This window comes from Typopeltis vanoorti, chromosome 12 (genome assembly GCF_054136105.1).
Source record: "Typopeltis vanoorti isolate ZY-2024b chromosome 12, IOZ_Tvanoo_1.0, whole genome shotgun sequence".
Classification (NCBI taxonomy): domain Eukaryota; kingdom Metazoa; phylum Arthropoda; class Arachnida; order Uropygi; family Thelyphonidae; genus Typopeltis; species Typopeltis vanoorti.
The window spans coordinates 50,960,778-50,975,899 of NC_143560.1; the positions used below are offsets into that span (position 1 = coordinate 50,960,778).

A 15,122-nucleotide genomic window follows, 5' to 3' on the forward strand; every position below is an offset into this window, starting at 1 on the left:
AAATACAGGAAGTAAAGAACAAAGATGAAAAATTAAAAAGACTAACAGAAAGTTACACATGGACATCCACTAACTGGATGCCATATCAGCACCATAGCAAACTTTGAACCCAGTCCCCAGACCATGAGGAAGAAGAGTTACAACATCATCATTTGACCTTTGCAGGCCCAACAGCCAATTAACCTTGACCTAGCCATCTAGAATCAGCCATCTTGCTGAAACAGGGACCACCAGAATCCCTTGCTTTTTTTTTTGGAGAGTCCCACTGCTCGGCAAAAAAAAACAACATTGGTTCCCAGTGATGGTGGTCTGAAAGATAGAAAAGTAAAAAAGACTTGGGAGAAGCAGAGTGAAAAAATATAGGAAGTAAAGAACAAAGATGAAAAATTAAAAGGACTAATAACATCAGTGGAAGGTCCATACCACCACAAAAGAGAGCCCTATGTGGAAGAGTTACAATGTGGGACATCATAATACGGTGGTCTGAAAAGTTCTCAGCCTAACAATGAAAAAACAAATTTATAATTTTAAAATTATTTTTATTTTTCAACATAATCTCCCTTAAGCTTAATACATTTATTCCAGGAATGCTCCAGTGCCATTACCCATCCCTGTAGTGGTTTTCAGTAAGATCTGCAAAATACCCCTCTACAGCTGCAATCACCTCTTGATTTGAAGAAAAATGCTGACCAGCGAGGAAGAGTTTTAGTTTGGGGAAGAGACAGAAGTCAGAGGGAGCCAAATCTGGGGAATAGGGTAGATGTTCCAACAATTCATAGTGCAGATTCCTTAATTTTCCCATTGCCAAAACACCTTTGTGGGCAGGCAGGCACACTGTCCTGATGAAAGATGAATTTTTTCTTCTGCAAACAGGGTCTTTTCTCACGAATTTTTTTTTGTCTAGTCTGGTTAAAAGATCAGAATAATATTCCCTGGTTATTGTGTTACCCTTTTCAAAATAATTAATAAACAAAATGCCTTTAGCATTCCAAAACACTGAATGCTATGACCTTTCCTGCTGATGAAACCGACTTTGTCACCTTTGGCGCTGAACAACCGGTTACTGTTCACTGTTTTGATCGCTGTTAGGATTCTGATGTGTAATGGTGAATATCCAAGTCTCATCCATAGTAATAAAACGATGCACAAAATCAGTTTTATTCTTGTTAAAATGCTCCAAGCACTGGTCAGAGATTTTCATGCAAGTGCATTTTTGATGAAAAGAAGCAAGTGCAGCACCCATCTTGCACAAAATTTTTCCATTTGCAATTCTTCATGCAAAATATATCCAACACGTTCTTTTGAAATGCCTATAGTCTCAGCAATTTAACACACTTTGACCTGCCAGTCACCCAATACTATATCATGCACTTGATCAATGATTTCTGGTGTTATACTTTTTGGATGTCGTTCATGTGGATCATCATCTTCAAGGCTAGTACGGCCAGGTTTGAACTCAGCAGCAAATTTCTTAATTTTCGAAAATGAAGGAGAAGAGTGCCCATAAACTTTTATGAACTTCGAATGAATTTCTTTTGGTGTAAAACCTTCTTTTACAAAGAATTTTATAACCGCACAATACTCAATTTTATCCATTTCATGGGATACAGACAATGCTTTTGCTTCAGACAGCTGTATAAAACAAACTACTTGATAGATGACTTGAAATTTCACATGGATGCTTATGACAGTTTTACCAACTTAGAAAAAAAAAAAAAAAATCTCACCGAAAGTGTTGCCATCTATGGTTGAGGCCGAGAACTTTTTAGACCACCCTCGTACATCATGAATCAGGCAACATCGATGGTCTATCTTAAATGTTACTTACCACTGATAATGTTTGGCTTGCTTGTTTGTAAACTCACTTGCTGTAATTTTAAGTAATTTTATTTCACACTCCTGAAGAAGTGCAGTATAATACATATGAAACATAAGGTTTTAAATAAAATGATGTGATTTCTTCGACTACCAGTCATCACACAGTAATATACTGTATATTAATTTTAATAAATTATTAAAGAAGTTGCCAAAGCACTTCTCAATATGTTGTTTTATAAATATTACCAATGTTACCAATTAACATAATAATCACTTCATCCTTAATTGATTACCTTCTCTACACACATATTGCAGTAATGATATTCCCTATATATCTGGGATGTATGAAAACCAAACAGAAATCTAATGGAAATATAATCTCTAAACCACTTTCAAATCTCACTTGAAAACTGCTGCCCTGCAAAAGACTTTTCCAAACTTTTCCTCTGTAAGTTCTAGGACATAAACTTCTTTGCTCATGCAAGTTAGTCTATCATGGATAGGCCAGAAGGCAAGAATATCTGAAAGAACATATAAAATACATCCATTATCACTATTATGGATAGTCGAGGTATGGCAGACCATATAGAAGAACCATAAGGTACAATTTTTTTACAATCTGCCGGCTCGGCTCTCTCAAAAACTATTCATTCATTCACTGATTCATTCATTCTGGCAGCCATGTTTCTTCACTTCTTCCTATCTTGTGCATCTGTAAAGATTTCAATTTTACTGGATAGACAAGCAGAACCATTGAAACCTTAAAAATTAACCTAACTTAAATATAATAGCATGAAATTCTCCAAAATATGAAACTTTAATTCTTAGGCTTCCATTTAACAATCAAGGCTTGTTAAATGGAATTTAACAAGCAAGGCAAGTGGTGTTTTTCACAGCATAGCAAATCAATTCATATTTGCTATGCTGTGAAAAACACCACTGCCTAACTGTGCTGTAAAACTTCAATGAAATTCATTAGCACTGGCTACAACCTTCAATTCACAAAAACCAAATCATTACAGGTTGTTCTTCATGTGATGCATGTAGGCAACAGAGTAGTCATGGTTATCTAGCTAACTGAGCAAAACAATGACTAGTAACAGTAAAACATGAAATAACAATGGCTTTATAATTATGGGTACATGTATATTCAGCAGTGGAATGAATGGAAAAAATAAATATTAAAATACTACTGTAAATATTTTCTGACTTATTCTTGTACTGCTGTTATTATCATACAGGAACTTCCAAAAGTTCATTGCAGTAGACCCATATTAACCATTATTCACACAATACTTACCACATATCTCCTTAAACTCATTTGATGGCAAAGGAAAAATACCTCTGACAAACTATTCCACTCATTAATCACTCTCCAAACAAAAAAGTCTAGTACTCTCACCCTTGTTAACTATTAGTACAAAACTTTAAGGGGTGATCCCATGTTTTCTCCTGTCCTGTCATGTATTGATAAGCAGAGATTTTTTTTTTCATTTTAGTATTTACTCTATAAATATCTTTATTAGCTTATATATTCTATCATATCCCCTCTCATTTCTGCCTATTAACTAACTTTGCCTGTAAGCCTTCAGTTTGCTCTCACAGAGAATGCTCCACAGACCAGTTATCATTTGGGTGAGTAGCCTTGACCTCTGAATTCTCTCCAACATTGGCACATTCCAAAATAACCAAGGCAACCAAATCTGTGCACAGTAGTCCATATATAGAGAAGGACAAACAAGAGAGAGCATTATAACAAGGAATAATAACCTTATTATCTCTACTAGTCAGTGTCTTTGTGGACAGAGCAGCTCAAAGGATTTAAGTGATCTTTTAAATGTTCTATCCACTTTTGCAATATGCACTCTGAACTTCAAATCCCTGCCCACCATTATCACCAAACCCCACATGAATGGTCTGCAGTTTAATTCCATCAGGGTAATTCACAGTTCACAGCTTGTAATCATTTCATCCCAACTGCATAGCATAACAGTTTAAATAGACTTACATACTGACAGTCTATTTAAATCATCTTGTAGGATCTTTATATCATCATTATTAAACTATTGCCTTCTCCAGTTGTGCAGACAGCAAACAGCTGGATGTTCTCACTCAAATCATTCCCTATATCATAAATGTACAAATTAAATAGTCACAGCTCAAGTAACACAGAAATCTGAAGCACACTGCTGATACCTGCATTCTGTTGGATTGCACTGAACTATATTACTCTCTAAACTCTGTCCATCAGCCACTTTCTTATCCATTCCGATTCAATTTACTTAATAGTTCTGTGTGATATCGTTTCAAATGCTTTTCCTTGTTCTTTTCATTAATAATATTTTGAAATATTTATACGAGGCACATCCAGAAAGTAAGGTGTGTTCATAATTTACTACCAAATAAGATATGGAAGAATGGTTGTACATGCATGGTAGCATAGAATGATTCATTAGCTAGCTGTTCCAATTTAGTTTCATCAGATTATTGTTTGTTGTCTTCTATGAAGAATTTATAATGAGTGCTGTGATAAAAAAATCTCCCCCCAGTTGCGAGGTTTGTGATGTGATAGTTTTTGTTGGAGGAAAACGATAGTGCTACAGAAATTCACCGATGACTGTGTAAGGTGTATGGGCCTAATGTAATGAGTGACAATAATGTTAGGCAATGGTGTTTGTTTGTGAAAATGGGCGATGAAGAAACCAGTGGCCAGCCAAGTGTGGTAACAGACAGATTTGATGGAAAGAGTGAATTCATGAGAATCATAGTTTCACAATTACAGAACTTTCTTTTGAATTCCAAGAAGTTTGAAGTTTATAAAACTTCAAACTTTTAAAGGGTGTACAGCCTTATTATTAAATTACTCAGGATTCAGAGAAAGATGTTGAGAGTTTATTTTTCACTTGGTTAGACTATAATAAGTTTAGTTTAATCCTTTATCCATGCCTTAATGCCTATGCCTTAATAACCTATAACCTATGCCTTAATGCACAGCATTACACATATCCACAAGGAGATGTGCTTTGCATTATGGGAGATACTGAGATAGGAATGATGAGAGCTTTCTCCACCTTTGCAATGAGTTGCCCGATGTTGTACCACCTTACCCCAGTCCTGAAGATACTTTCAGGCGCAAACTTTGCTTGCTCACACTTGGATAAAGGATTAAACTAAACTTATTATAGTCTAACCAAGTGAAAAATAAGCTCTCAACAGGAAAGGAAAAAATTTCATCTTGAGGTTTAACAAAGAAGCAATGATTTCAACATTATCATCTTCCAGACAGAGGCACCAGTTGCAAAAGCAACATGTAATATAGCGGAAATTCTTATACATTATTAAAGTAAAATTAAAATATCTCATATAACATTAAATCATATTTTATCTGAAAACATTGATAGTACTGCAAAATAAGGTAAGAACAAACCATGGAAAAGGAACTTTCTTCTGATCTGTCATAATATAGTAATCTTCTTGGTTTGGCAGTGCTCTCATCAATCCAAAATCTCCAATTTTGACCTTGCGTTAAAAAAAAAATAATAAAATAAAATAAATTATATCTTTATGAAAAAGTTACTTTTATTTAATTTGAAAAACAGTAAGATGCAAAAAGTAAAAAATAATTTTTTGTTGTATCTTGGAGTCAGAATGTCCTCACAACATATCTGCAAGCAAGCATGCTTTTTCTTCTGAACCAGAAGGGAAAGGGATTTTTTTTTAATTATGAGGATTAAATAGCTGTTTTTTTTTGTTTGTTTTTTTTTAATTATATCTGGTGCAAACACGAAAGGCCACAAGACCTATAGCACACACACTAGTGCCATGTGCGGGCTAGATGAATAGAAGAAAGGAGGAGTCTCTTCATATTTTGCTGAAACAGCTGAGAGTTGTAATCTTTGGGAAAAGGGAGAATGGGGAAGACTGATTTTGGAGAAGAGTGGAGGAATCCAACCCAGGCCAACAATTATAATTCAATTGCTCTGACTAGCTGTCTTCGTAAGGTCTTGGAAAAAATGGTAAACGCAAGGCTTTTCTTGTACTTAGAAAGCAACAAACTTCTTTCCAACACACAATGTCACTTTCATAGACACTGATCAACTTTGGACCATTTGGTCCATTTAGAAACATGTTTTAGAGATGCTTGCCTGAAATGAAAACATGTGGTTTCGGTCTTCTTCAACATGGAAAAAGCCTATGACACAGCCAGGAGATATGGAATCTTAAAAGACCTGTTTAATCTTGGTCTGAGGGGGAACCTTCCTGTTTCTATTAAGAGCTTTCTATCCAGCCATGTGTTCCAAGTCCAAGTGGGAAGCACATTATCTTGGCCATATCATCAAGAAGAGAGGATTCATCAAATGAACTTCAGCTATTAAAGTGAACTCAGTTACTGAACAGCTTTCTCCCACAGTAGGCAATTGCTTTTTTGTCAATGATTTCACAATTTATGTCACTCGTGCAATATGAGGATCATTGAAAGACAACTTCAACAAGCAATCGATCGTGTCTCATCATGGGTTCAGGTTATGTGCCAAAAAAACTGTCCGTGTACACTTCTGTTCTCCAAACCGATCCTGACTTAAGAATGGGAAACTATTATCCCTGTAGTTCCAGAGGCTCATCTTTTTGGGACTCAAATTTGATAAAATCCAACTTTTTTTCTTTTTTTTTACACACATTCATCAACCTTGGGATAAGTGCAAAAAAATATTGAACATCCTCTGCATTCTACCCTCTACTGAATGAGGTGTTGACTGATGTTCCTTGCTTTACATTTGTGCACTTGTACATTCAAAGCTTGATTATGGATCCCAGGTTCGCAGTTCTACAAGGAAAAGCATGCTCCAGTGGTTGAACCCAATTAATTATCAGGGTATCCAATTAGCTACTGGTGCTTTTTGCACATCACCCATTAAAGTCTTTATCTTGAATCAAATAAACCACCTCTATCAATTAGATGAAAACATTTGTCTCTTAATTATGCACTAAAAAAAACATCCCTTCTAGATCATCCTGTATGGACTAGTCTCTTTTCTCTACATTGGGAGGTCCTGTATCACACATGTCAGACTGCCATCCGTCCTTTTGGTATGCACATTAAAGAGGTATTGAAAGCTATTCACATGAATGTTGACATTACTTGCACCAAACAAAACATTATTCCTTCATGGTAGGCTTGCAACCCCCCTCCCTCATCCTACAACCACTCATTTGTTAACTACAGAAGTCTCATACTTAATCATCTGACTACCTGCCATTTTTGAATGCACACAGAGCAGTCCACTGTGATTTCTTGTTCATCTATACTGATGGTTCAAGATCAGAGATATCTGTTGGCTATGGCATTTCCTAACATTACAATCTCCAACCAGATCCTACTTGGCTGCAGTAACTATGCAGCAGAGGTGCATGCCATTCAGCTCACACTTATGCACATCAAAGAAAATTCCTATCAAAAAGGTATAATTTATACAGACTCTCTAAGTTCTTTACAGGCTATCTCCTCTCCAGTGTATAATCCACATCCAGTGCTTGGGGAGGTTCTTCAACTGCACAAAATAAAGATCCTTAATTTTGATGTTAGGTTGTGTTGGATTCCCAGCCACACCGAAATTAAGGGAAATGACATTACAGCTGCAGCTGCTAGATCAGCTCATACTTTCTCAACATACTGTTTGATGGTCCCTTCTACTGATTACGCACAGGTTATAAAATCAAAATTAACTGTCCAGTGGCAATACTCCTGGCAGGAAGCACTGATGAACAAATTGCATGAGATTAAGCCTGAAGTTAAGCACTAGCAGTGTAGTTAACGTAGGAATAGAAGAGAGGAAATTGTTTTGCTAGGCTCTGCATAGGTCACAGTCTTCTCACAATCTTATTTACTGAGGACTGATGACCTACCTATGCAGGAAATGCAACACCCATTTTACCATTAGTCAAATTCTAGTGGAGTACAAGTGCTTCACACAACAGAGAAATGACATGTTCATTTATTTAGCTGAGCCGTATACACTCAGCCTGATGTTATCAGACTTGGACAGATTGCATGACATTTTTTGATTTTTACAAAATATTAATTTATTCAAAGACATTTGATTATGGATTTGTTTATATGTAGATATAAGCATTGTAGATACTAAACTACAATGTTTATATCTATAACAATAACCAACACTCTCTTTAAACAACCAAAACTCCAAAGAAAATGGACATGGATATCACCAGACAAACAAACCAAGAATATGATTGATTATATTATTGTAAACCAAATATGGAAATCAAGTATTTTAATTGCAGATCTTTTGCTGTAGACTGTGGATCAGGAGCTATGGATAAGCTAACTAGAAAATCTAAGAATAAAATTAAAATCTGAAAGCATTTTTAGAGTCAAAAGGAGACTGAATGTAAATAAACTACAAGACAATAACATTCTAAGAAAATATCAACTAGAACTAGATAAAAACCTGAAGGAACTACCAAAACAGAACGTAAACATCGATGAAATTGGTGCCAATTAAAGGAAATAATATTAAAATCAGCAAAAAATACAGCAGGTTACACAGAAAGAGAAAGTAAAAAGGATTGATCTCGAATGAAGTAAAAAGGTTAAGTGACAAAAGGAAAGGCATGAAATTAAAACAGGACTATAACAGAAATGAGTATAATAGATTAACCAGAGAAATTAGAAAACTAGTTAAAAGAGACGAGAATAAGTTAGAAGAAAAATGCAAAATGGCTGAGAAACTATCAAAAGAAAATAACCTCTGTGGATTACATAAACAAATAAATCAAATCAGTAAGACACAGACAACAAAAACGATAATGATCAAAAACAAAGAAGGACAGCTAATTGAAAGTAAAACAAAAAGAATGGCCAGATGGGAAGAACACTTACGAGACTTATATCATAAAAACAGCTCTCAGGATATTATTATTCCACCCATTGAAATGGAAGAGGAAACAAATATCTTTACCAAAGAAATAATAGCACACAGCATAGATAAACTTAAAACTAGGAAAGCACCTGGTATTCATCAAATCCATACGGAATTCTTAAAATCAGGAAAGGAACAACTTTTGGAAACCATTAAAAATATTATTTGAAAGGATCTACAAAACTGAAGCAATACCTACTGATTGGACCAAATCAGTCATAACTCCTATATACAAAGAAGGAGATAAAACAGAATGAAATAATTACAGAGGCATTAGCCTCTTCAGTATTCCAAGTAAGGTTTTTATGCAAGTACTCCAAAAACAAATTAAGCCATATATAGAACTAGCATTAGGAGAAGAACAAGAAGGTTTCAGACCAGGACGAAGCACAATTGATCAATTATTCACCTTAAGACGGCTAATAGAAAGACACTAGAGTACAACCAGAGTTGCCATATAAATTTCATGGACTTTTCATCAGGCATTAGATTCAATCCATAAAAGAGAACTATGGGAAACTATGAAAGAATTTGGAATTCTGAACAAAACTATAAGAGCAATAAAAATTTTTACCAGAAATCTGAAAGTGCAGTACGAGTGGAGGACACCTTAACCAACTGGTACAACAGAGAGTGGAGTAAGACAGGGATGTAATCTATCACTGTTCAATCTTATATTAGAAGAAGAAACCAGTAAGGCCTTAAACAAAGACTCTGGAATCAAAATATATGGGGAAAAAAATAAATTTAAAATTTACCGACGACGTTCCATTACTTTCAAGCATGGAAGAAGAACTACAATGAATTTCTGATAAAATAAAGGAAGAATGTATAAAATTTGGATTAAACCTAAATATAGACAAAACAAAAATTATGCAAATAGGAAAAAGAAACACCAATCTGAAAATTGAAATTGATGGTAACAATCTAGAGCAGGTAGAAAACTTCACCTACTTTGGAGAAGTAATTGAGTACAACGGTGAAATTACAAAAGACATAAACAGACGAATCAGTCAAGCGTCCCAAAAGTTTGGACGACTAAATAAAATATGGAAGTCAAGAGACATCAAACAAGTAACGCAAGTAAGAATCTATGAGACAATGGTCCTCCTAATACTTCTCTATGGAAGTGAATGCTGAAAACTCAAAAAAGCTGAAGAGAAAAAATTATGAACTACTGAAATGGGTTGGCTAAGAAGATTATTTAGAGTATCTCTGCTGGACAGACTAAGAAACGAAGACCTAAGGAGACGACTAAAACAAGAAATAATAATAATAGACAAAATACAAGAAAGAAGACTGCGATGGTTTGGCCATGTGACCAGAAAGATTACAATCTAAAGCTCTGTATACTATGGAAAGTAAAAGATCCAAAGGGCAGCCCAGAATTAGATGGATAGACAAAATAAAACAGGATCTGAAAACCAAATCACAATAAGGGATACCAAACTGGACAGAATTGTTCGAACTCCCAGGGACAGACAGAAGTGGAAAGAGTTTATTAAGCCTCATCATCATCCACATAGATGATGGAAGAGAAAAGAAGAAGAATATTTATTTCTACATATAAACAAATCCATAATCAAATGTCTTTGAATAAATTAATGTTTCGTAACCTTGTACATAAGTTATTTACTTTTTCGTTTATCTTCTTATAACTTTGTACATATATTTAATATTATTCATTAATTTATCTCCTTGTAACTATTTATTCACCTATCAACACCAATGTACTGCTGTAATCTGTGTCTGGGCATAGTATGATATTTGCTGTCCTTGTGCCATTAAACCCCAAATTAATCAACCAATTTTTCATTCTAACAATGTGACCAGCCCATTATAATCTTGATATTCTAATTATTATAGTTATATCTGGCTCTCCCGTTTTTTATTCCCTTCCTTACATGGTTCATATATTCATTCTTCTTCTTCAGCCCATCTGTCCCTTAGCATGAGTAGAGCCCCTGATTAGGGGTATGAATCAATACATCCCTAAAGGACAATTTTTTTTTTATCTGTGTTCACATGGCTGGTTTTCCTATTCTGAGGGACGAAAAAACAAATTTCCACAAGAAAAAACCCTTTACCTCTATATGAGACCCAATAACTCACCATTTGATTGAAATGGCCTGATAAAGTTTCCTCATGTCACAGGATTCGAACCTGGGTCTTTCCAACCAAAGGGCTCATCTATACCAACTGAGCTATGGAGGTTCCCATACATTCATACTATTTTTAAAATCTTCTAAGAAATATCTAATGTTGTTCATCAATTTTAGACATATTTCAGGTTTCAGATTCATTCATAACACAAATAGTCTAATTAATTATACAGGCATCACCATGAAGTTTGTAGACTCATTGAGGGAAATCCTAAACATTTCACAAAGCATACACTAACATTTGCATAATACTAATCATTATTTAATTTGAACTCATTCACCTACAAAGCACTCACAACTAACTTGGGCAACCAATTCCACTCACTTACCACTCTCTAAGTAAAAAATCTAGTCCTCCTACCTTTGCTAACCACAATCTTGCTCAATTTCCAGGATGACCCTCCTAATTCTACCCAGATTAGTCATATACTGAAAATTTTCTGTGTATCAATCCAATCCTATAATAATCTTCAAGTAACTTATATATCTCTAACATATCTTCCCTTTTCCACTATCCCACAAATTTTCTACCCTGTCTCATAAGGAGCATTCCATACACCTGAAACCATATTGGTGAATATCAAAATCATCCAACTTTTCTGACCAAGGTTTTTTTTTTTTTTTTAACTTCACCTAAGATTTTATTGGCTACAGTGATCTGTTTTCTGTTTTTGCATCTTTACCATTCCATTTTAGTATTATCTTCATATGTGAAAGTTACTACACTGATCATTCCATCCATTATTATTTTAGATTATTCAATTTCTTCAATACAGTAAACTTGCTGGCCATGTTGGCCAAGTGATTAGTACACCTGCTATCCCATCAAGTTATGGACTTGATTCTCACTATATGCATGATGTTGTAATGATCTTCATGCAAGAGGATGAATTTCCATCCACCAATTCACTTACTGAAGGCCTGAAGTGGCTTAAAAAACATTCCATATTTGATTTCTGTGAAATAATTAAATAAAATTAAATTAAAAACTTCAGCCAACCTATGAAGCTACTACATAGGTTATTCCAGTTTTATGACCTAGCTTAATCCCAAGATAGTTTTATTGGGCATTTATCAATTCCTACCCCCCCACCCCCACCCCCCAAAGCATCATAAAGTACATCTTTCTCTTCCTCTGGAATTGCTTCAATTGGGACACCTACATTAATTATAACTATAATTAAAGAATCTTCCTCTAAGATGTAAGAAAACCAGGTGTTAGTGATCTATTGGTGGAAAAATATATTACGGTGTCACTTTTAATATATATAAAATTAAAAACAACAACAACTAAGAATTCTGTTCCAAATATATATATATACATCTTATTATGACAACTACAAAATGTTATATAAGCAAGTAATTGATCTCGCAACATTTTTTTTTTAAATCTCCATGTTCATACCTAGAATCCAGACATTAAAAATATAACATAACCCATGTCCATAATTTCCTATTCCATTTCCTGTTAATCCACTATACATCTTTTATGAAATCTTTGCAACATTAGTCTGTTTAAGGTTGAGTTGTTAGCCACATTCTCAATCCTCCTCCAACCAGGAGGATCAAGTCTAGTTCCCTGAAGACAGAGTAGTCTATCTACACCGTCTGCTTCTGAATTTCCCTGTTATTTACTTCATATAACATACAGTGCACTGCCACATTAGGCCCTGCTCTAACATAATGTGGAGTAGAATAAACCACTTCTAAACAAGATACAAACCTTGTGATCCATGGCACATCAGGTTGAGATCTGTTTCCCCCAGTTACCTCTGTCTTGTGTAGGTATTCTGCCACTCTCCAACTATCCAAACCATTAGCCATTCTTTTCATTATCATTGACTGTTATTCTCTGCAAAAAAATACAGAGAATGACAGAAAATTAGGCCTTCCCTATTTCATTTTTCCCTTCTCAGATCAACATCAAAGCTATCCTTTGAATCTCTTTGGTCCATTCTCAGCATATGTCCAATCCACTTCCATCCACGGTTTTCATTTCATCATCATCATCAAATTCCTGCCATGTACCCTCAAGGGGTGTACAGGATATGATAGTACTACATGAAAAAAAATTACATCATTACTAACTTCCTATCTACAATTTTCCTCCAAATCAGTCTGTTACTTGTCAAGACTCCAACATTATCAGATCTTATATTTCTATCGTCTAAGGCACATTGTACCGTATCAATCCACCTATATCTTGGTCTTCCTCTGGGTCATTTCCCTGCCAACCTGGCAGAGAACACTTGTTTTGCTAATCTTTCCTCACCTATTCTGTTTAGGTGACCATACCACCTGAGATTAGCTCTGCTAATGCATTCCTGGATGTTGACAATGTTAAGTTCTTTCCTAATATCCTCATTTTTAATATGATATTGCCATTGATGCCATCTGTTCACGCCTATAATCTTTCTTGGGACTCTCATATCTGCGGTCTCTAGTCTTTGGTCAAGTGTTTTGCTTCTGACCCGGCTCTCAGATCCATAAGTTAAAACTGGTTTGAACACTGTCTTGTATACAACTAATTTAGTGTTCCTACTAATTTCTTTCTTATTCCATATGAATTTATTCAATTGACTTCCTACCATACCAGCTTTGTTGATTCTGTTGTATATTTCTATATTTAATTTAACATCTTCAGTAAAATTCGTGCCTAAGTAACTGAAATGTTTCACTTGTTCCACAGGTTCTCCATTCACAACATAGCTGACATTTTCAATGATTCTGCCTATTTTAGTTGTCTTTGTCTTTTTATTGCTGACCTTCATACCATATCTATTACAACAGCTATTCAATTTAGTCAGAGAATCTTGCAGACTTGTAGCGGATTTATTTAGAAGTATAACATCATCCGCATAAAGCAAAGAGCTGACATTAAATCTCCAATTTTGATATCATTTTTAATACCACTTTCCTTCATAATGTGATCCATATAGATAATGAATAACAGAGGTGATAATGTACATCCTTGTCTCACACCAGATTTAACATTAAACCATCTTCCTGTACTTCCTTCAATTCTAACTGCTGACTTACAACTCAAATAAAGACTAAGTATTGCTTGATATAATGCCCCATTGACACCATATAACTGTAGCGTATTGAATAGCTTCTCTCTTGGCACCTTGTCATATGCCTTTTCCAAATCGACAAAACTTAAATACAGATCTCTGTTATATTCCCATGCTTTTTCAACTATTTTTCGTAAAGTGAAAATCTGATCCTGACAGCCTCTATTTGGCCTGAATCCAGCTTGTTCTTCACCAAGCTTTTCTTCCACAATTCTTCTCAACCGTTTCTCAAGTATACTTGCATAGATCTTGCCAGGAACACTCAGTAGGGAAATACCTCTGTAATTCTCACATTCAGTTTTATTTCCCTTTTTATATATGGGTACTATGAGAGCTCTACTCCAATCATCGGGAATTCGTCCCTCTGGCCAGGCTTTCTGAACTATGCAGTGCAGCCACTGTAAGACTCTTATACCACCATACTTCAGCATTTCTGGTCGAATATCATCTACTCCTGCTGCCTTTCCACATTTCAAGCCTTTGATGGCTTTTTCTACTTCAAGTATGGATATGTATTCCTGACTGCATGCCAGGTCAGTGTTTTTTTACCACTGTGCTGTCATCACTGCTTGTTTCATTTAGCAGTTTTTCAAAGTAATTACTCCATACTTCAAGGATATCTTTTTCTCCTGTTTTTCATATCACCTTTATCATCTCTAACTCCTTTTACAGCACTCTTTCCTCCATTCCTAAGCTTCTTCAACAACCTCCAGAATATTTTGCCACCTTCTTGGTATTTATTTTCTATATTCTTGCAAAGTCCTCCCATGACTTTTGTTTAGCTGGTTTTACACAGTGTTTAGCATTCTTGCATTTGTCTCTGTATTCTCTAAGAGCACAAGCTGACTTATTTGACAGGAACTTTTAATATGCTTTCTTCTTTTCCTTCACTACCTCTTTAACTTCCTGTGTCCACCAGGGAGTTCTGATTTTTTTATCCTTGCAGACAACCTCACCACATGCCTCTCTGGCAGAATCAATCAATGTTTCCTTTAGAGTTTGCCACTGAATCTCCAAGGTTTGATTCCTGTTCTCAAACTCTTTCATTTTTTCTTCAATAATCTTTGTGTATTTTAGTCTACAGTTCACATCTGAGAGCTGCTCAACTTTTATTTGCTTTAAAACTTTCT

The 15,122-nt window shown here is 35.1% G+C and overlaps 1 protein-coding gene across 3 annotated transcripts in view; it reads right to left on the minus strand.

Moving 5' to 3' along the window:
* Ack (activated Cdc42 kinase) overlaps positions 1-15,122 on the minus strand; it is a 312,841-nt gene that overhangs the window by 164,203 nt on the left and 133,516 nt on the right. For all 3 annotated transcript variants that reach the window (XM_090401270.1, XM_090401268.1, XM_090401269.1), the window contains exon 6: positions 5,246-5,337. In XM_090401270.1, coding sequence (XP_090257396.1) covers positions 5,246-5,337 — 92 coding nt within the window. The remainder of the gene's footprint in view (positions 1-5,245; positions 5,338-15,122) is intronic.